The 22,139-nt window shown below is 67.3% G+C and overlaps 1 protein-coding gene across 1 annotated transcript in view; it reads left to right on the top strand.

Moving 5' to 3' along the window:
* The window catches only part of WNT7B (Wnt family member 7B), a 36,520-nt gene extending 14,592 nt beyond the window's left edge, over positions 1-21,928 (top strand). Inside the window, exons 4-5 of the mRNA XM_054582521.1 lie at positions 14,439-14,710; positions 20,236-21,928. Of these exons, the coding sequence (XP_054438496.1) occupies positions 14,439-14,710; positions 20,236-20,715 (752 nt within the window). The 3' untranslated portion in view covers positions 20,716-21,928. The remainder of the gene's footprint in view (positions 1-14,438; positions 14,711-20,235) is intronic.
* The last annotated feature ends 211 nt before the right edge of the window (positions 21,929-22,139 follow it).

Here is a 22,139-nt window from a genome sequence, read left to right as displayed (position 1 = left end):
TGGCACAGCCGGGAAGATGGCCCCGCCCCTCCCTGGGGCCCACCACCCAAGCACAGCTCCTCCCTCCAGGTGCCAGCTGGGGAGGTGGGGCTGCCCGCCCATCCGGTGCAGCCCAGGTGCCCGCTTGCCTGCCTGGCCCCTCGCCCCCGGGACCCCGGGCCCTGGGGCAGCTGTGAGCGTCCCCGCTGCGCAGCCGAGGGAGCCGGGCCCAGGGTGGGGGTTGGGGGGGTGCCTGCGGCCACAGGCTTTGCGTGCGGCGGAGCTGGGTTCAGATCCAGGCCTCCTTTCTGGAAACCCTTGATGCCTCCCTGTGCAAAGGGAGAGGGGCAGTGGACACGGCCCCATGGCCTGACAGAGGCCTGGAACTGGGGCTTTATGTGGGATCACGAGACAGGCAGTGGGGGAGCTGGAGCCTCTCCTCGGGATCGGGCTCCAGGCAGAGGGATTCGCAGTCGGTGCCTGGGAAATGCCGGCCTCCTATGGACTGTCCAGAGCCCAGGGCGCTGTTGGCTGTGTCCTGGGCCGCCCCCACGCCCCCGGCGACCTGCCCCCGTAGTGGACACTGTCAGTGCCCGTCCAGGGCACATTTGCCGAGAGTCATGCAGCTCGCCCTGGTCCTCCTGAGAAACCGGTCCTCGGCCCAACAAGAGTCGGGGGTTCCATAGCTCTGCCTGCAAGGAGGGCAGCCACAGCCGGGGGAGGGCCAGAGGGGGGCAGGGGGAAGGGGGTGGCAGGGCCGCCCCCGCCTCGAGGCGGGTGCCCTGGGTGCTGGGTGCGCCCCCGCTTGCATGAGCATCATGGAGGCGCACTGTCTGGCGAGCCGTGCACACCCGCCATCCCCGTTGCTTGCCTTCCCGTGCTCCCCGTGAGTGGCCAGGCTGTTAGCGACCTTCGCGGGCGGAGGGACCCCTCCTCCTTGGCAGGACCCCCGCCCGCCTGGGCTTCCTCTGGCTGTGACTCTGGCTGTTCTTTCTTGGCCCCGCTCCAATCGGCTCTCTCCCCAGGGCCCCGACCAGGCAGCCACTCCCTACGGGCGGCTCAGCAGGCCGGCCCGTGGGAACCCCTGGCTGCCCAGGCTCAGCATCTCGCTGCTTAGATGGCCAGTGCCCAGCTGTCCCCAGCCCCCACCAGCCCCCGCCAGCTGGGTGCTCGGTCGGCTCAGCGGTAGCTGGGTGGTGCCACCCCCTCCACCTCCCGCTCTGCCCTGCGGCTGCTGTGGGGCTGCCTCTCCAGCCCTGCCCGGGCAGCTGGCAGGGCCTCCCCCCGCCTGGCTCCCAGTCCCAGCCGAGCCGCGTTACTCCCTTCCTCTAAACCTGCAGTGGCTCCCTACTGCCGGGGATGAAGTTAGCGCCTCGCCTTGGGGTCCAGGTGGCCCCTGCCTTTCGTCACTCCGGCCTTTCTCTGCCCGGAAACCAGGGCTTCAGCCACAGCTGACTCCCTCCTCTTTCATGAGTGGGCCAGGCCCCCACCCCTCGGGGCTTTGCTCCTGGGACGCCCTTCCCCTCGGCCCTGCGGATTCACACCCCTGCCTGGCTCTTCCTCGACCACAGCCAGGCCACGGTCAGAGCCTCCGGCCCCACCCTCCCCCATTGCGGCCCCAGGTCAGCTCAGCACCTGCCCTGGCTGGGTGGGCTCTCTGTGCCCTGGCCCAGGTCTCTTGGGCGGCCCTCACCCTGGAGCGGGGCTGCGTCCCGCGGGCGGGGGCTGCGACAGGCGTCTGCGCAGGGCTCCGTGCTGGGAGGTGGGAGTCGCGAGCAGGAAGCAGGGCCGCGCCGCGGGGCCAGTCCTTGTCCGAGGCATGCAGGCGCCCCAGGCACGGGACGCAGCCGCGCCGTGCGCTGGCAGGCAGCCGGGGCCACCTGTGGGAGCAGCCACTCGAGCAGTGACAATTAATGATTGGCCCTGAGAGGGGGAACGGCCGGGTGGGCAGGAGGGTGCCTTGCCTGTGACCTTGGGCCATGCCTAAGTCTTGAGAGCGGAAGGGAAACCTCTCACGGGGGCGTGTGGACCCCCATTCAGTTACCACCCCTTTGCCAGGGCCTGCTGCTGTCGCTTCCATGCCTCCAGGGCTGGGGAGCTCACTGCTGCAGACAAGGTAGAGCCCTCTTAGGATGACCGTCGCGGAGCAGAGGCCCACACGGGCCTCCCTCACCTACCGGGTTTCCCCTCATGCTGGGGGCTCCGCCCCTCTGGCCGCCTGCCCCTGCCCCTGCCCCAGGCCTCTGTTGACCTGTGTCTCCTGCCGACGGAAATGGGCTTGCGTGTGGGGCGGTGCGTGTGTCACTCACTCAACCGTCTTCCCTCACGAAGGGGGCGAGGGGGCGGGCCGGGGAGGGAGACAAGGGCAGGGGCGAAGCTGGTATGCCAGGGACGCCCGTTGGAAACCCAGGGCCCCCCAGAGACCCCGAGCAGGGCGGGGTGTTCCTCACAGGCCTTGTGTTCGATTCAGGACCATTGGCCAGGGCTTCCTGGACAGGGTGATGGTAGGTGGAGACCCAAGGGAGGGTCGGAGCGACTCAGGCCGGCCTGGAGGGGAGCGTGGGGAAGGGGGCTCCAGGACGGGGAACAGCATGCCCCAGCGCCCAGAGGCCAGGAAGCAGACGCGGGTATTTTCCAGGAGCTGCGGGAGCATCTAGGGTGAATGGGGGTGGTGGGGGGAGAGCCCCTGGGCCGGAGCGGGGGCAGGGCTGGAGCACCGGCAGCCCTGGTGAGAGGCTGTGCCAGCCCGGCAGGCATGGGAGGTTCTGGGCAGGACAAAGACTTCCCTCCCCAGCCACTGCGTCCACCTTCCACCCGCCCGCCGGCCCTCGGGACCCACCTGCGCGGGGCTCCGGGCCGCCACCCGAGCGAGTGGCCATGGAACACTGAATCCCGCCCACCACGTGCTGCTCAGACATGACCAGGCATAGGGGCCGCCCCTAATCCTGGCTCACGTGGCCTCCCCGGGCCGCGGTCTCCATCCCGTTGGCTTTGTGGGTGAGATTTGCCTTGGGAGCCTGCCCTGAGCCCCCAGCACACAGGGTAGGGGCTCAGCCCAGGCCGCCAGTTCCCGGATGCTCTGCGGAAGCAGAGTGACTCCCCTCCTGTGTCTGAGAGGCGCGGGCGGGGGCCTGGGAAAGAGGGTGGCTGCAGGTCCTGTCTGCCTACTGCACGCCGGGCTCCTGCCCGGGGCCTTGTGGGCCAAGCCCAGGGAGGCACGACATTTGTCCCCAGGAGGAACAAGGGCGCGAGGCCTGCGCTGTCCCCCAAGGGACCGCAGGCCACCGCTGGCAGGGGAACACCTGAAGCATGGGACGTGCAAGCTGACATGTGCTGAGAGTGTAAGAGACACAACAGGTTTCAAAGACTGAAAAAAAGAGCAAGTAAGGTGTCTCTTTAATAATCTTTACATTGCTTCCACGGGGAAACGGTAATCTTTGGAAAGGTTGGCTGAAGCCGCGTTACTGAATGATGTCCACCTGGTTATTGTCACTTGTGTGAGGCTTCTGTCGCATCGCACGCTGTCCGCGGGGTCAGGAGCTGCCCAGAGGCAGCCTGGGCGGGGCAGAGCAGACGTCTGAACCCAGATCTGACCGTCCCCTCCAAGGACTCCGTCCTCCAGCTCAGCTGAGGGCAGGGGTCACTGAGCAGCGGCTCCCTGGGCGGCGCAGGGTGACGCGGTGGCTTAGCCTGCCGAGTGCTGAGCGCCCGCTGTGTCCCAGGCCTGGGCAGGGCGCGGGAGGCGGGTCGTGGGGGCCACCCCGCCCTGCTCTTGGAGCCGTGCACCCAGGATGCCCCGAGGAGTGGATGCGGCTGGGCATTCAGGCCCCGGATCTGAGGGAAGCACGTCTTTGCCCGGCCTGTCTCGGTCACTCCCCCCCGCCCCCCGTTCCGGGGTCCCAGCCTGAGGCAGCGCAGCAGACATCTCCGAAGTTCGGGGTCCAGGCCGCCGCACATGAGGGACGGCTGGGCTTCGAGTGTCAGAGTCAGAAAGGCTTGCCTGGGTCGGCAGGCGAGGAGGCCTGAGGTCACTCAGGGAGCCCCGAGCTCTGTCCCCTCCCCCGGGAGGCCAGCTTGCACCAGAGGGGCCGGTTCCCGAGGTGGCCATGGCAGTGGCTGAGCTTTGGGCCTTTCAGTGGGCGGCTCACAGGCCCTGAGGTCAGGGGGACTCGGACCAGCGAGGTGCTGGCCTGGGCGGTGGTCGAACCTCTTGTGGCCCCGCAGAGGTCCCCTGGACCTCGTCCGGAGGGGTATTTTTCCCCCCTCCTGGCTGGGCCCCGGCGGCCAGGGCAGGCCGTGGGGTGGGGATGGGCCGGGGCGGGGAGAGTGAGCTGCCGGGGTGCAGCCCCCACCGGCCAGCTGCCCCACTCCCACAATGTGACCTCGGGCACAGCCTTGCTCTCTGGGCCTCAGTCCGCCCATCCTCACCGGGGCTGCAGCTGGGGCCCAGACCCCACCAGGGCGTGGGGGTCTCTCCTCAGCATGGGCGGCAAGGAGGCCCTCGCCTCCTCCACGCCCACCCTGGGTTCCACCAAGGGGTTCGGTGGACGGGGCGCCCAGGGGCCTGGGCTTGGGTCCAGCGAGGCAGGGCCGGGTGCAGCATGGGCGAGCCTCTCCCCTCGGCCCAGGGTCGAGGCCCCGCCCTGACCTTGGCCCGTCCCAAGCCCCGCTCCTCCCACCGTGGTTTTTGGGAGGATTGTTTCTTTTGCGACCGCAGCTCTCTCCGCAGGTCACACGTCCCAGGTGGGGAGGCTGAGGCTCCTGAGAGGCCCCCCCGAGGGCCCGCGCCCCACGAGGACTAGAGGTTTACAGCCAGTGGCCCAGCTCTGCGCCCTGGCACGGGTCTAGGTGCTGGGGCTGTAGCCCGTGGGAGACAGGGCTCTGCTGCCGTCCTGTCCCCACACGTAGGCCGTGGCTGATTTTGCTGGGAGACCAGAGGAGGGGTGTTCAGGGGGCAGGCCGCCCGAGGCTGACCTCCCTAACAAGAGACGCTTCCGGACGCCGGGGCTGGGGGAGAGGCCTCCCCAGCTCGCACTGGACCCATGGGGCTGGGGCGGGGGCTCCCGGGAGGCCGGCCCCGCTCGGGACACAGACCCGGGGCTCCAGCCCACGCTGCCCCTCGCCGTGTGGCCCTAGGCCAGCCTCTGCCCACTCAGGGGCTGCCGCTCCCCAGGCCCAGCCGCAGCCCGGCCCACCTGCAGGGCTGTGCGCGGCGTGTGAGGGCCTCACTGGGTCAGAACAAAGGCCCGGGGTGCGGGCGTGCCGGCGTGTTCGGACCTGGCGTGACTTTTTCCAAGGCTCTGTTTATGACAACGGCAGGGAAGAGCTTAGCGTGGAGACACTGACTCAGCCGGAGCTGAGCTGGGTGGGGGCCGGGGCGGGGCTGGGGAGAGACAGGGACAGAGAGGGACGGAGGGGCGTAGAGAGCGAGCCAGAAACCGAGAGGGAAGGACAGATGGGGACGCACAGAGGGAGGGATGGAGAGCGGGCAGCACACACACAGGCTCGCCCACATGTGCTCGTGGGACGGCACCAGCGCGGCCCTTGCCCACCCGTGTGTCTGCCCCAGGCCCAGGTTCGAGGCCCGCGCAGGGACGGGTAGCAAAAGCCGCTGCGCGTCCTGCCCTTCCAGCGTCCCGAGCCCCGCATGGCTCTAACTTGCTCACGCTGCGGGCCCCTGCCAGCCGGGCACTGTTACAACCCACCTAGAGCAGGTGTAGCAACAACCTGCCCGCCCTCACGGGGCAGAGCCTGGTCGGACCCCAGTGGCCCAGGGCGCGGGGCTTGTGATTCCTCTGGTGCACACGTAGGGACTTGGGGCCTCACTGGGCCTGGAGGCATCTCTGGACTCGCCTGACCCCCACCTTCGCCTCCCTGCTTCACCTCGGAGCCCCCCGGCCTGAGCCCCGTGTGGGCTGGGAGGCAGCTTAGGCAGGGAGTTGCCCCCCAGGCCTGCGACCGAGCCCAGGCTGAGGCGAAGGGGCCAGGTTGGAGTGTGGGTCCTCGGGTCTGTCTCCCCAGCTCCTCTGCCCCCCGAGCCGGGACTCGGGCACTGCGCTGGCTTGGTCGGTAACACTGGGAGCTCCCGGTGTGGCCAAGAGAGGTTTCCTGGCCTCCCTGGTCTCTCCCTCTGCACGTGGAAGCTGTGTGGGGTGGCAGAGGGTAGCTCCCCCGCCCCTACTTCTAGCCTTGTGGGAGCTCACCAGATAGCAGCGTCCTCAGGCCCGGAGGGTGCGGGGACCCCACCCCGTCCTGTTTCCCTGCCCCGTGGGAGCCCCGCAGCCCTGTTCTGACCGGTCCCTCAGGAGGGTCCATCTGACCACAGCTCCCTGAAGAGGACTGACCCGTACGCCAGCCTCAGCCCCATGTGGCCCGGGGAGCCTGAGCCCCAGAGAGGGAAGGGCTGGCCAGGGTCGCCTGGGGCCCCAGCTCCGTCTCAGCTGGCCCCTGGTGACGTGAGTGGGCGGGGCTGGGGGTGGTGCCCAGCCGGCCCCACCTCCCTTCTGTCCCCCTGGTTACCCCAAAGCACCTGCGGCCAGGGCAGCTGTTCGATTCCCCCGAAGTGACCCTGTCCATCCCTCTTGGTGGCAGCCAGGCCCCACCCCAGGAGCCCATCTTGGCTTGTCTTTCCCTAAACCCCGCCCCAGCCTACTGGCCAGTCTCGCTGGCTCCGCCCTCAGGCTGTGTCCTGAGCCTGACCCCAGCTCGCCGCCTCCTCCTGGCAGGCCGCCAGCATCCCTTACCTGGACCCTTGTCACAGCCCTCGGGGGTCTCCTTGCCTCTGCCAGACCCCTCCACCAGCCCGAGGGACCTTTTCCACATCAGTAGAATGGAGTCTCCGGTCCTCCTGTGGGCTCCCGGGTCCACACGTGGGGACCACGCCTCCCACCGCTCTCGGGGGCTGGACTGAGGTTCATGCCCGTGGGTGTGACACACACACGTGGGCTCCCGTGGCTGCTCACCCATTTGGGCATCTGTGTGTGGACCCAGATCATCCGCTCCTCAGGGCCTTAGCATTGCTGTTCCCTCTTCCTGAACACTGTTCCCTGTGCCTGTGCACAGCCCACTCCTCCCATCACTCAGGGCCTGCCTTCAGCATCCCTTCCTGAGAGGGGCCCCCCCAGTCACCGTCTTCCCCAGCCCCTCCGTGGCTTGGCCGCGGCCCTGTGCCTGCACTCCGTGACCCCTCCCAGCCCATCGGCCCCCTGGGCACAGGGGGCCAGTCTTGCCCTGCTGCAGGGGTGGGGCTCAGGGCCTCGCCCCTGGACCCTGGGGTTTGGCCGGGAGGGCAGGCAGTGCTTGGCGCTGGGAGGCGTTTGGATGGCAGCCGAGAGAGGACAGGAGGTGACAGAGAGCAGTGCCAGAGGCTGAGAGCGGCAGGCCCGGGGCCGAGGCCTGGCCGTGATGTGGGAGGCAGGACCGCGGGGCTCCCACATCCTGGTGGGCAGGGAGCGTTCTGGGCGTGGACTTTGAGGTCCTGGGTCAGACCCCAGCTCTGTGGCCGGCCTGCCACGTGACCTCGGGCCCGTCACCTGCCTCCTCCGAGCCGCGAGCATCCTACCTGTGGGGTGGGGCCCCTGCGAGGGTTTAAATCGAGAAGGACAAGCCCTGTGTGATCCCTCCAGAGCCATCAGCTGCGGGTTTCAGAACAGCTTCATTGGGATAGAATTCTCATCCGGAACAATTTGTCTAGTTCAAGTGTACAATGTATCAGTTTTCAGTGTATTCACAGAGTGTGCAACTGTCGCCACAGCCGGTGTTAGAGCGTTTTCATCACCTTCAAAGAAAACTCCGCCCCACTTGGCTGTCCCCCTCCGTTCCCCCAGCCCTTGGCAACACCCGCCCGCTTCCTGTCTCTCTGGGTCAACCTACGTGTCAGGGAATCACAGGACATGTGGCCTTTTGTGTCTGGCATTTTTCTCAGAACATAATGTGTTCAAAGGCCACCTCGTTGCAGCCGTTTTCAGAATTTCGTCCCTTTCGGTGGCGGCGGGACATTCGTCACATGCACGGAGACATTCTCTTTATCCGCTGTCCCATCCGTGGGCCCTTGGCGTGTTCTACCCTTTGGCTCCTTGGCGCCCGTCCGCCCCGTGAGCCGCGCTCCGTGAGTGTTCGTGTTCAAGGCCTTGGGTGGACACGCCTGTTCATTGCTCTTGAGTGTGTCCCGAGGAGAGGGCTGCTGGGCCATGTGGTAACTACGTTTAGCATTTTGGGGACCCGTTGAGCGTTTCGGCTGCACTGTGTGGCCTCTGGCAGCGCGTGAAGGCCCTGATTTTGCCACATGCTCGCCAGCACCTCTTACCGCCCGCGTCCGCGCTGCAGCCGTCGCAGTGGGGGCGAAGTGCCGCCTCATGGTGGTTTTGATTCGCATTTCCCTGATGGCTAATGATGTCAAGCTTCTTGTCACCTGCTTGTTCTGGTGCCCAGGGACACGGGCACGGGGACACACATGGGGGTCCACACACACAGATGCCCAAACGTGTATGCACGCACGGAGCGCCCGTGTGCTGTGTGCATCGCGCATGTGGGCAGGAAGCCCTCAGCCCGGCCATGCTCTGCGTGGGCCCAGGCCGCCCCCAAGAACCGCACGTGGGCTCATGTGGCGCGGGGACCCGGCCATCTCAGAGCCTCCACCCTCTTTTGCAGGTGGGGAGACTGAGACAGGGGGAGGCCCCTTCCTTGGTCCGAGGTCGCCCGGCTGGCCAATATCAGGGTCTGGGCTTGAACGCCAGGTGTCAGGCTCCAAGTCCCCTCTGGGAAGGTGTGTGCCTTGCGCACACCTCGGTCATTTCAGGGTGTCAGGCCCGGCATCCCCACTGTCTCAGAGGGGACCGGCGGGGTGCCTTTCCACGTCCCTCCCCGGCCTGCACTCAATCGGGCCGTCACAGGCCCCTAGACGGCTTTCTAAAAACAGCCCCCCCCCATTTATTTATAAAACTAGTGCCACTGCCCAGTGGTTGCTGGGCAGGGGCAAGTAGCTTTGGGTGGGCAGTGAGGGGGGCCCTGGCACGGGGGCAGGCGCTGCTCTGCCCAGGCCCCCGCCTTGCTCAGGAAGCACATCCGTCCCCTCCTCGAGCCTGGTCCCCAGTGTCCCTTTGGGGTCAGGTGAGGGGGTGACGAGAAGACCAGGCCCCTCATCCCGGGGGCTGGGTCGGGTGGGCAGCGCTGAGGGCGTGGGGCCGGGTGGGGGCCGTGTCTGTCCCCTCCAAGCCGGGAAGGCCAGTAGGGCTCGGTTTTGAGGAGCCCACAGGACAGAGGGGGCAGAGCCGCACGGCCCCTGAGCGGCCGGCTGGCCTCAGTTTACTCACAAGGCAGGGGTCCCCGAGGGCTCTGCTGTTCTGATGCTCTGGATTTCTCCGCGATGTGTGTAGAGGGGGCGGTGGGGGACAGCCTCAGGCAGGAGGCTGAGGGTGGGCGCAGAGGGGCGCCGGCCTGCCCTGGAAGCCGCACACTGGCCCGGTCGTCCCCCGGCCGGGCCGGCCCTGCCCTGCGCGCCACTTGGGGGTGGGGGTGGGGCGGATGCCTGTCTGCCCTGTTTGCGCGCACAGCTGCCCCTGGGGCTGTGGGGTGGGGTGACGAGTTCCAGCCCTACCTGGCAGATGGGGCCACAGGCTCCGAGAGGGTGTGCGACTCGCACGGGGCCGCATGCAGGGGCGAGACGCCAGGTCCCTCCCTCTTTGCCCATCCCGCCCTGAGCTCCGGCGCCCTGCTCTCCGCTTTCTCTAACCCGCGGGTCGGGGGCCTCCAGAGCGAACGCGTCTCGCCTTGACCTGCCGGGCGCCGGCGCCGGACTGCCCGGGTGCGCTCCACCAACTCCCTCCCCCGCCGCCAGGCACAGCGGCGGCACCTGCGCCCGCCACCGCGCCCGGAGCCAACTCCTTCCTGCCTTCAGCCTCGGTGCTCCCATGCGCGACGTGGGTCCCATCCAGGGGGTCTGTCTCATGGGAGTAAAAGGAAGCGATGAGTGCGAAGCCCCAGCCCTGTCTGTGTCTGGGGCTCGGGGAGCAGCGTTGGCGGGACCCTGCCCACCCGCAGCCTCCAGGGCGCCTGGTGAGGGCCCAGAGGGGGTCACCTCACCCCAGCAGGGCTGCCGGGAGCGGGAGCTGCCCCAGCTGTGCCCAGAGCTCAGGTCAGTGGCGGGCACATGGGAGTGTGAGCAGACATCCCAGACAGAGAGTCCGGCGTCCACAGGGCAGGCGGCAGGGACCCAGGTTGCCCATCTATGTCAGGAGAGCGGTGCGCTCAGGGGGCGGCTGCCCTGCCCACAGGCGGCCGGCTGTGCACCCTGGCCAAGCTAGGCTGCAGGTCGTGGTGCGTGGATGGTGGGACAGGGCCTCCGGAGTTCAAGCTCATCTCAGAGGCCGGAGAGCCAGACAGTGGCTGAGCACGGCCCCCGGGTTAGAGAGGCTTCCTTGTAGACCTCAGTGCTCACGCATGCTCACCCTGGAGGAAGGCGCAGGCAGCTCTCTGGGGACTGGCCAGACAGCCCTAGAGCGATTTCGGGAGGAGACCCTCTCCCCGCTCCACGCCCAGGTACACGGTGACCTGGGCAAGTGCCAAAGCCCTCCAAGCCAGTGTCCAGGTCGGTACAGCGGGGAGCGGCCCCCTCCCCTACCCCGGGGGCTGTCATGGGAGTTAAACAAGACGCCTGTGCACAGTGCAGGTGCATGGGAACCCCTCATCCGGGACCTCACGCCAGCCTCCTGGAAGCTCCCCAAACAAGGACTCTCTCAATAGCCGCCCCCTGTCTCCCTGGTGAGACAAGAGGGTTTGGCTCATTAAAACCAAATAAAAAAGGAATTAGCGGGAGTGGCGGCCCGGTGAGTAACTGATGAGTAACTGCTGCGTCTGGGCTGGGCACGGCCTGGCCAGGTGGAGGCCGGAACTCGCAGGACGACGTTTCCGTGAAACGTGCCCCACCCCCGAGCGCAGCTGGGCGCCTGCGGCCTGCCTGGGGGCCTCAGGACGGAGTCTCCCCCGACTCCCGTGGTGAGGGGTGGGCCTTTAGGGATAGAAGGGTCCCGGGCGGGCTCCAGGCCTGTGAGGGAAGGCCCATGTCGATCCCGCGCGGGCAGGGCTCGGTGGTGCGGACGCAACGCCCCTGGCCTGGCCTCTTGGCGGGATTGCACAATCGTCTGAGGCGCCTGTGCCCACCCCCGTCGCCGGGTGCCTAGCCGGCGGCAGCCCCTCAGAGAGGCCACTGGGTCTCCCCCGGGCTCCCACCCAGGAGTCACCGCCCCCCGCAGAGTAGTCGAGCCGCCCCCCACCCCGAGGTCCACAGGCTGTCCAAACACAGCGTCCTCCCCAGGGCTGCGCGAGCTGTTCTCCTGTCTACTGCCCGGACCCTTCGCGGCAAAAGTGCCAAGCCGAGGCAGGGGAAGGGGCGGGGGCAGCGTTGCCCCCAGGGACCTTGCCCCGGACCGCGTCCCTCCCCTCCCCCCACCCCGCTTCTCCAGTCTTTGATTCCACTGCCTGGGTCCAGATCCTGCCTCAGTCACTAACCGAGTTCCATCACCTCCACCTCATTGTCCTCACCTGTGAGGTGGGAGCAGTGTAACGAAACCTGCCTCACGTGGGAAGGGTTCGAGGCGTGCCGGGCGTGTGACAGCCGCTGAGTGACCGCAGTGGCGACTGTGTCCGCACCGTGCTGCTGACCTGCCCTCTAAGCAGTTCCAGAGTCCCCTCCTTCGCGTGGCCAGAGAGCTCCCAGACCCTAAGGCCACGGCGCCTGGCCCCAGCACCTGCCCAGGGGCGCCCGCCCCACAGGACATTGCTGCCCTGCCATATTTGGGCTCCCCTGGACCGCAGCCCCCTCTTTCCTTATCTCTCTTGACCGCATACTTGTAGTGCCACCAGCACCAAACTGTGTCACGTCGCGGCCCCTTTGCTCCTGCTGTGGCCAGGGGTGTGCACACACCAGACTCACCCTGTATACACACGCTATGCACACGCGCACTCACAGGGGGTTAATGCATATTTCTTGTCAAGACGGTCTTTAAAATGTCGCCTCCAGGAAGCCTCCCCAGACTCCATCCCCCAAAGAGCAGGTCAGAGAATCCTTTACGGTTCCATGACTCCCTGTGCCCCTCTGGCTTCTTCTGGCAGAGTCCTGTGGTCACCTCCTTTCCTGGAACCCCCCACCTAGTTTATGACTCCAGCCTGTGGGTGTCCGTGTGTGAGCTACTCGGCCAGCGCTGCTGGGCTCGGACGGCACAGGCAAGGAGTTCAGTAACCCGCTTTATACGCACCAGACTTCCCTTCAGATCCTACTGACCTAATTTAAAGCCTGGAGGTCGACTTCCATCTTCTCCCTGTTCCTGTTCCTGTCCCCGTGTCTGGGGGTCCCTGGGCGGCCAGCCAGCCTCGCTGGCCCAGGTGCTTGGGGCACCTCCGCGCTCCTCAGAGGGCTACTCACTGTGCTGGAAGCCGCTCTCTACCGGCGGGTGCCCGGGAGGCAGCGACCCTGTGGTTGGCTGGCTCCTGGGGGGCCGTGCACTGACCCAGGCTGGGAGGCACGGCCCCAGGGCGGGGAGGCTGGACCCCGGCGAGACCCTGGGAAGGCGGTGGTGGCCTGCGCCTGCTCCAGACCCCGAGATTTCGGGGGAGGCAGGGATGCCTGAAACCACCCTCCGCTCAGCTGTACTCAGGGGAAGGGTTTCCAGGGAGCTGGGGCCCGCCCGTGATGGCGGAGGCCAACCGAAGCCTCCTCTGTCCTGGGCCCCTGAGGCCAGTGGGTCCCCCCGGTCTTCACCCTGGATGGGAGGAATCTTGGGAACAGGGACCCACATACATGAGCCCCCCGTGGAACAGGGACCCCACCGAGGGTGGAGACTACCCCAGGGAACAAGGACTGCATCCAGGGTGAGCCCCCAGGAGAACGGGGACCCCGTCTAAGTGAGACCCCGGCGGCTGGTGGCCGAGGAGGCAGACCCTGAGCACACATTGAGCTCCAGGCACGAAGTTGGGCACCCAGTCAGCATCCATGGGTGTTTGCGGCATGAACCAGACTTGACTCTTGACCCCCCCCAAGCCTGGAGGATCGCCCCGGCCCCCCGACAGGGACAGAAGCCAGGCGAGCCAGGGACGCAGGCACGGGGCTTGTGTGCGGGGAGGGCCGTGGGTCTCCAGCTGCCCCTCCCAAGGCTGAAGCTGCGCCTGCCCCATGGTCGCTTCGTCGGGAAGCGGGATTCTGGCTCATCAGGGCTGGACTGTGGTTCAGGCAGCGTCACAGAGCTCTGCGCCAGCAGTGCCAGGTGCTGGGGACCCCCCAGGCCTGGCCGTGGCCCGCAGGGAGCCTCCGTGCGCATGGGCCAGGTGAGAGGGGTTCAAGAGACTGGGGCCAGGATGGCGGGGCGCACAGGGCCTAGCCAGGGGCTGTGGAAAATAAGGAAGAGCTGGACCCGTCCATCAAAGGGGCCTTTGGGCCCACAGGTAACTGGGAAGTCCCAGCGGTGGGGCTCACCAGGTGGACGGTGTCAAGAGCAACGAGAAGGTTGGAGCTGCCATGGAGGGAGGTCAGGCAGCAAAGCTCGCTCTGGCTAGGGGTCTGGGAAGCCTGCCTGGAGGAGGAGGCTTGGCAACTGGCCTTGGAAGGTGGTTAGGATCTGGGCAGGGAGAGGAAGGGAATTCCACCAAGAAGACCAGGCCACCTCCAGCAGCACCGGAAGGGGAGTTGCTGTTCTGGGTGGAGGATGGACAGAGGGCCAGGGCACCAGCTGGGCTTGGACTATCGGCACAGGCTTTGGGTTTGGACTGCGGGCCTTCCCTCCCCAGCTCAGGCACATGGAGCCATCGAAGGTGCCGGGGGGAGGTGCCCGGACTGCACTCTGGGCCCCCTTTGGTGGTGGCTAGGGGGTGAGGGACGCAGGGGGACCGACACCCAAGTCTCGGCAGTTCAGGGGCCCCTGGGGCAGGCTGGGGTGTTGGAGAAGGGAGGCTCAGGAGGCCAGGGCCTGATGGCAGGGTGACTGTGGGTGGTCAGAGGGAGGGCGGCAGCAGCCAAGAGGCTGGGGTCGGCCCGAGCGGCATGGGATTCTGCCTGGCTCCTGGCTGGGGGCTCCCGGCCGGGGGCGCCCCCGTGGACCTGCAGTAGTGGCTGCAAGTCTGGTGGAGAGGGGAGGGCAGAGGCTCTGGCCCCACGCGCCCTGGGCCCCGGGCCCCGGGCCACCCACTGCTGTCTGCCACCAGTGGGGACACTGGTCCCTTCCAGCCCAGGCTCTCGTAGCAGGGAGAGAAGTGTGTTCCGTGCTGGTGGCCGGGGCGACACACGCCTTGAGGCCACTGTCCTCTCCACAGCCCCACGAGGTGGGCTCCTGCAGCCGCCCTTGGCTGATTCAGAAGCTCAGAGAGGGCGAGTGCTGAGCGCAGGTCCGCGCAGCCAGCCAGGTGCGGGTCCCTCGAGCCCAGGGCGCGGAGACCGGCGGGGCCTCACGGGCTGCACCGTCCTCTCCCCGCAGGGAGCCGTGAGGCCGCCTTCACGTACGCCATCACCGCGGCCGGCGTGGCCCACGCGGTGACCGCCGCCTGCAGCCAGGGCAACCTGAGCAACTGCGGCTGCGACCGCGAGAAGCAGGGCTACTACAACCAGGCCGAGGGCTGGAAGTGGGGCGGCTGCTCGGCTGACGTGCGTTACGGCATCGACTTCTCCCGGCGCTTCGTGGACGCGCGTGAGATCAAGAAGAACGCGCGGCGTCTCATGAACCTGCACAACAACGAGGCGGGCAGGAAGGTAAGGGGGCAAGGGGCGGGGCGTGGTGCGCTGTGGGCGGGGCTGGCGGGCAAGGGGAGGAGCGAGGCACGCACTGGGCGGCCTGGTGCCCGGTGTGGCTGCTGGGTCACTGGGGCCTCTCCCAGCGAAGGGAGTTGGGAACCCGGACCCCAAAGGCGCGGTGCGGGTGGTGCTGGGCAGGACAGCCACCACCATCCTCCCAGCAGCAGTTGTAAGGGGTGGGCCTTCCTGTCCGGGCCCCAGAGGTGTGAAAACTGAGTCTGGGAGGGATGAAGTGCTGTGCCCGCAGCCTCCCTGCTGCGGGGGGCCCTAGGAGGCAGGCATGAGACTGGGACCCTCTGTGCACGCAGGTTGGGAGCCGGACCTGGCTGGGGACCTAGGGGTGGGGGGAGGTCTGGCCCCAGAGGGTCGTGCCGGCACACCAGGAAAGGCTTCTCAGAGGAGGTGGCCTTTCGCGCAATGTGCCAGGAGAGGCCTCAGGAAGGGATGTTCCCAGGAGGAAGGGGCAGCCTCGGGAGGGCTGGAACCCGAGCTGGGGGCTCCCGGGGAGCAGCCCGCTGCGTGCCGGGGGCGGGCGCGGGGTGGCGGGCGATAACGGAGGACATTCAGGCGGGGGCACGCTGGGGAAAAAGTCAGGGCGGGCCCAGCCTTGCCTCAGGGAGATGAGGGCCCCAGATACTGGGCTGGGAGGAGCGGCCACCACGGCGGCAAGATGGCCAGAGATAGGCCAGGCAGCGGAGCAGAACGCCTCTCCGGGTCTGATTCCCCGGCCCCGGGGGCTGCGCCCAGGGCGCCAGGGCCCGAGGGGCTCGGCAGGCCTGGGGCAGACCTGCCATTCCAGGCAAAGAGGAGTTGCAATTGCTCAGCAAACACTCATTCACTCAACAAACGCTCCTTGCCCCTCATCTGTGCCGGCGCGAGGTTGGGCGCAGGGTGCAGACAGGAGCACGATGTGGCAAGCCTGGCCGTGGGAGCTCCCCCAGCACCAATGGGGGCCACCGGAGGGGAGCAGCAGCCATGCCCTGGGACAGCCAGAGCCCTGGGGACTGGCGGGAAGGGGAGCGGAAGCTCCCTGGGGGTGGGGAGGTCCCAGGGGAGCCTTGAAGGACATGCCAGAGCTGAGACAAGCAGAGGCAGAAGGAGCTGGCACTCGGGTGGGGGGCGGGGCTGCTCAGGGTTCAGGCTGGCGGGAGCAAGAAGGGTGGGCAAGACAGGGCTGGAGGAGTGAGCAGGGGCCGGCCAGAACAGGCCTTGGACGCCAGGCCAAGCATTTGACTTTGATCTTGTAGATGTGGAGGGTGCCCCGCAGTGGGCGGTGATTACATTTTGGTCAAATGAACAAATGAAGGAAGGAACGAGGGATGGTCTTTGCCTCCCAGGAGCTCACAGACAGTAGGCAGACACCATACTGTAGGCGGGGGCAGGGCGAGGCCTGTGTCCTGGGGCACAGAGGAAGGCGGGATTCACTCACCTGGAGGCATCCGGAGGGCTTCCTGCAGGAGGAGGCATGGCTGAGCTCTCCACGGAAGCATCGCCCTTTGAGCCTCTGCAGGGTCTTGGATCCCGAGCAGGGGCTTCCCCACACCCCTGTGAGGAAGGTCTCATTGTCCCCATTTTACCCAGGAAGACAACGGGGCCCAGGGGGAGCTACAGAGCTGCTGGTGGCCCCGAGGCTGAGCTCAGGTCCCTGCTCTGTGGGGGTGTGTGAAGGAGCAACAGAGATGTGGGGAAGGGGACCCCCAGCGGAGGGACCCGCACTGGCAAAGGCACAGTGCAGAGCAGCAAGGCCGCTAGCCCAGCTTGGGGCGTCCGGGCGGGTGAGGAGACCGGCCGGTTGAACGGGCCTTGCGGTGAAGGACTGTGGCAGCCAGGCTGGATGTTGGCCTCTTGGGCACAGGTGCCGTTGCAGGTGCCTGAGGCTGACCAGCTCCAGGGCCGGGGTCGTGTCTGATTCAGCCCTGAGGTCCCGTGTGAACCCCAGGGCTGGCCTGGGTGGGAGTTGGAGGTGCTTGGAGACTGCCGGGTAGTAAAAGGCCCTGGACGCAGGCAGGCAGGCAGCTTGGGCCCCGGCGGGTAGGGGGCGAGGAGCGAGAGGGCTGGGGAGGGGGTCCAGGCCTGGCCGGGGGGATGGGGATGAGGAGGGTGAGCACGTGGCAGGGTTTGCACGGGGAAGAAGCCGTGAACCGAGACGCCGCGGACTGAGGAGAAGCAGGTTATGGGGGGTGGTCAGCAGTTCGAGGGCCCATTGGGGATGAGGTGGCTGCAGGGGAGGGCTATAAAGTGGCCAGCGGCCAGGGTTCTGGGGCCAGGACCCTGGGGCCAGCGCCGTCCCTGACTCCCCGCGAGGACCCGCGGGCTGACCCCGTCCCTCTTCTGAGCCTCCGCTTCCTCATCTGGGCAGTGGGCAGAATGCACCCTGTCCCCCTCCCCCTATGGCCCCCCTGCATGGAGCTGACTGGAGCCCTTGGGTGAGTGACGCCCAGCAAGTGGCCCTGGGGAGCAGGGGTTTCCCCCCAGCAGCACGGTGCTTATCACGGCGGCGGGGTGGGCCCGGCTTCCCAGGCCCCATGAGAACCGAGTCCAGACCTTCACAGGTGTCCCACCCCAGGCTGTGGCGTCCTGGCCCCCATGACAGAGCGGCCAGGCCTGCTCCTGGTTCCTCCCCCATTCTCAGGGATGGGGGTTCGGCAAGTCCGGCGGAGAGCGAGCTGACCTGCTGCCACGCCGGCTGCAGCCCCACAGGCTCCTCGTCTTAAAGCAATGGGCACCCCTTCTCTCTCAGCCTGGAGCTGGAAGTCCAGAATCCAGGCTTGGGTGGGGCCCGGCTCCCTCTGACGGCCCCAGGGCGGGTCCATCCTGCCTCTCCTGGCCCCCGGGAGCCCCAGGGCTCCTTGGCTTGTGGCCCCACCGTCTGGTCTCTGTCGCCAGGTGGCCTCTCCTCTGCATGTTTCCTCCTCTTCTGTCTCTTAGAAGGACATGATAGGTGACCTCGGATTCAGGGTCCACCCTGGTCCAGGATGATCTCGAGTCTTACTCTAATGATATCCATAAAGTCCCTATTTCCAAATAAATTCCCAGCCTGAGGTTCCGAGTGGACGTGCGTTGGAGGGAACACTCTGCAGCCCCCCTAGTCATGGCACATGGCCGACTGCATCTCCGCAGGGCCAGGGTCGGACAGGCTGAGCGTGGGGACCTGCTCCCCAGTCTTCTGCTGCACTCCAGGCTCCCGGGGACTTCAGTGCAGCAACCTGTGACCCCTCCAGCCAGGCCATAGCTGCTCCTGGGGGGCACCCCTTGTTCCAGAAAGCACCCACGTCGGTTCTTTCCTGGAGCGCCCACCCCCCGCCCCACACACTGCGTGGGGGGGCCCCGAGGCCGGGGGAGGGGCCCCGCTCAGCCCCCTGCTCTTCGGGGCGGGGCGGGTCCGTCGGCGCCCTCCCAGGTGGTCTCCCGGCGGGCGGCGGGGCTGGCGCCCCCCTCGCTGTCGCTCTTATCTCGAGAGCACTGGAGACGGAAGCGGCACATTCCTCAGTCCTGTGATCACTTCCCAGGAGAGGCGCAGGGGACCCGGCCAAGCGAGGATGCGGCCCCTCGTTCAGCAGGGGGCTGCCCCCTCAGCTCCGTCTGCCCTCACCGCCACGGGCCTGGTCCCACAGGGTCCCCAGGCGGAGGGTGGGGGCCAAGCGTCGGGCCTCGATGCGGACTGGGAGCTGGGACAGAGGGAAGGACTTCGGGCGGGTGGCGGGCCGGCTGTGCAGCAGGCCGAAGTGGACGTGTGCGTGGCGATTAGGCCTGGGCTGCCTGGCCAGCACAGCCTCCACTCTGGACGCCTCGGTCACGTCTCTGGCCGTCACAGCCCGTCTAGGGGAGTCTCCTGGGCCAGCAGCCTGGGGCGGACCGTCCCGTGGGCCATTGGTTCCGAGAGTGGATTCTGTCCTGTCAGCTCCCGGCCCGAGGGACGTGCCCGGCAGGCGGTGGGGCCAGGCCTGGGGAGGCCTCCGGGCCTCGAAGGACGGTTAGTGGAGGGAGGGGCTTTTAGGAGAGGGGAGGGTTCAAGCAAAGAGGACCATGGGGAGGGGGTGGAGGAGGGGGAGGAGATGCCTGCCCTTGATGGACACGAGGTGGGGGGTGGGGGCAGGAGGCAGGGAGGAGGCCCAGAGATGCTTTTCCTGGGGTGGAGAGGGTCCCCTCATAGACCCAGACACCCCATGGGCCCGCAGTCCCAGTTCTGAATATCCCCAGGATGGCCCGCTCCCCCACGCCAGGCCCCCGGCCTCCAGGCCCACCTGGCCCTCACGTCACACTCATCTGGGCCACACCTCTTTAGCTAGTGAGCCCCTCCTCCATAAATACGGGGTGCACGCGCACCCTCCTCCAGGAAGCCCCCCGGGCACTCTCACCCTGGGCAGGCTGAGGCGCCGCAGCCCCCGCGCGTCGCTGTCTGTGAGACGGTTTCCGTGTTGCCCACACCGGACCGGGAGCCCTGGGCGTCTTCCCCCAGGCCCTGGGCTCCAAGCTGCCAGGGCACGGAGAGGGGCCGGACGGCAGCTGGCGCTGCGGGATGTCCCTCTCGCCCCTTTTCGTCCCTGCGTTCACGGTGGGTCGCCCACTCTGAACCGGAGCTCTGGCCCCGGGGCCAGAGGGCAGCTAGGCCCCTCCAGGCCCAGGCCGTGGAAGTGAGGCTGGCGAAGCGCGGACAGCTGACAAATGGCCCCTCTGCAGCCGTGGGCCGCAGCTAATGATTCCCATCTTTAATCAGCCCGCTGGCAGGGCCCTTTCGATCCGGGTAAATGAGTACCTGGGGTCAGGGCTGGCTCTGGGAACCGGCCTTCCGGGGCCAGCGAGGGAGGCCCCAGGAAAGCACAGCCAGGGAGAACGGGCCGGGACGCCTTCCCAGCAGGCGGCGCAGCCGGGCCCCGGCGCCCGCTCCCGCCCGGCCACCCCCCCGCCACCCCGTCCCCCTCAAACCCGGGCCAGGGAGCTCTGTGCGCACCAGGCTTTCCCCGCACAGCTGTTTATTAAGTGCAGACTCCACTGGGCATGAGGGAGGGGGGTAGGGCAGGCAGAGGTGGGGATCTGCACCTATTAAGCACCTACTGTGGCTGGGCCTGGTGCCACGGTGAGGCGCCTGCCCCCAGCCTGGCTGCACCCCGTGATGCCCTGTGACTGGCAGCAAGTTTCACGGCACGCCGAGCCTGTTTCCTCATGGTGCTCCGATCCCCAGCTCCCTAAAGGGTTGTGGTGAGAGTTTACTAGCACTTTGGATAACTGTGTGTCCAGCTCTGCTGAGTTCTGAACATCCCCACGGGCCCCTCACCAGGGCCTGCGCAGGAGGGACCTGTGGTCTGCAGTGCCCATCAGCGGGTGAGGAGGCTGAGGCTCAGTGAGGAGACCCGTCCCCATGGTGACGCAGTGGGGAGTGTGGGGGAGCCGGCTCCGGTCCGGCTGGGCGCATGGGGGTCCCGGGGGTGGGGGCGTTCCTAGGCCGTGCGCACCCTCAGCCCTGCTCTGTGGCCCATCCGCAGGTTCTGGAGGAGCGCATGAAGCTGGAGTGCAAGTGTCACGGCGTGTCGGGCTCCTGCACCACCAAGACATGCTGGACCACGCTGCCCAAGTTCCGTGAGGTGGGCCACCTGCTCAAGGAGAAGTACAACGCGGCCGTGCAGGTGGAGGTGGTGCGGGCCAGCCGCCTGCGGCAGCCCACCTTCCTGCGCATCAAGCAGCTGCGCAGCTACCAGAAGCCCATGGAGACGGACCTGGTGTACATCGAGAAGTCGCCCAACTACTGCGAGGAGGACGCGGCCACGGGCAGTGTGGGCACCCAGGGCCGCCTGTGCAACCGCACCTCGCCTGGCGCGGACGGCTGCGACACCATGTGCTGCGGCCGCGGCTACAACACGCACCAGTACACCAAGGTCTGGCAGTGCAACTGCAAGTTCCACTGGTGCTGCTTCGTCAAGTGCAACACCTGCAGCGAGCGCACCGAGGTCTTCACCTGCAAGTGAGGGGCCGCGGCCACAGCTGCCCGCTGCCGCGTTTGCACACGGGCCCCCACCTTCCCTGCTCCGCGCTGCCGGCTGGGGCAGAGGTGGCTGCGGAAGGCGGGGCTCCCACCGGGCCTGTCACTCTTTCCCTGTCCCCAGCGGCTCCTTCCTGCCATTCCTGTCGCTTCCTGTGGCAGAACAGTGCCCGCGACCCAGCCGACCCCGCCAAGGTGTCCTTGACGGGGCCCAGTGAATTGATTTCTTTTCTTCAGGAAAGGGACACACGTATCCCCAGAAAGCAAAGCGACGACAAGACTCTGAGTGTGCCCCTCCCCCACCTGGTGGCACAGACATGGAAATGCCACGCCGGCTGCCCCACCCCGCTCCCTGCGTGAGACTGTTTCCCAGGCCACATCAGCCGCAGGGCCCGGGGGCGGCCTGGGCAGGTATTGAGAAAAATTATTTATGTTTCCATAGTATCAGAAGAGGACTCTTAGCGTGAAGGTGTAGCTGGTCCTGACCCCGTACTCCATGCTAGCGCCCCTCTGCCTGCCGCTTCCTCCCCTGGACGCGCCGGGGCACCCTGTGGGCCCTGCCCCGAGGCAGCTGGCTGTGTGCGAGCGGTCCCCGGGTGAGCTGAGCAGGGGCTTGGTGACCGACATGGCCCCCAAGGGCCTTTAAGGACAGCTCTGGACAGGGACCTCCGGCCCCCCTTCTCTCCTTTTAGAAAAACCTTATCAAACGAATCAAAATGTCATCCGCATTAGGTTGTGGGAGGGCTGTATCCCCTCCCTAACGCTGTGGCCCTCCCAGCCCCTTGCCAGCCTGGCACCTCGCCGTTTACAGACCCCCCGCCCCTGCGGCCAGCCAGACCCCGGGACAGAGCTGTGCTGGGGGGCCGGGGAACTGGGAGTAGTTCAGGGCATTTGCCTCATGTGACAGATGGGGACACTGAGGCCCAGAATGGAGCACTAACCAGAGTCCCCCACGGTGGCCCCCATGGCTTGAGAAATCCAACAGCACCCTCCCTTCGCTGCCAGCCTCCCTGGGGTCTGCACCCCGCCAAGAGGTGCCTTTGAGGGCTGTCAGTGGACTCTTTGCCTGCCCTGGCCCTTCCAACTTTCACCCGGACCTCGGTGTGGAGGACACCTGGCTCCAGGGCCGCCCCGGACGCTGCCTGCGGTGTGCCCACACCACGCAGACCCTCCCTTGAAGCCCAGCTCACCCCGCAACCTGGGAGACGGGAGCGGGAAGGGGCCCGTTCAGCTCTGATCCTGAACCGTGGGATGGGAGGGGGAGGGGTCTGGGACCCGGGGCTGGACGTGTCCTCTGCGCACGCTCCCTCCCCGCCCTGGGAGACCGCGGCCCAGAGCTGTAACTGGCTGGGAAGCGTGGCGTGCGATGACTTCTGGTGCACCCTCTACTGCCCACGGGCCCCCACCCCA

This window comes from Pteronotus mesoamericanus, unplaced genomic scaffold (genome assembly GCF_021234165.1).
Source record: "Pteronotus mesoamericanus isolate MK-2021 breed Mesoamerican mustached bat unplaced genomic scaffold, CSHL_Meso_final contig_702, whole genome shotgun sequence".
In the NCBI taxonomy this organism is placed as follows: domain Eukaryota; kingdom Metazoa; phylum Chordata; class Mammalia; order Chiroptera; family Mormoopidae; genus Pteronotus; species Pteronotus mesoamericanus.
Note: the sequence above shows the minus strand (reverse complement) of the source record. Positions and strands in the feature narration are given on the sequence as shown.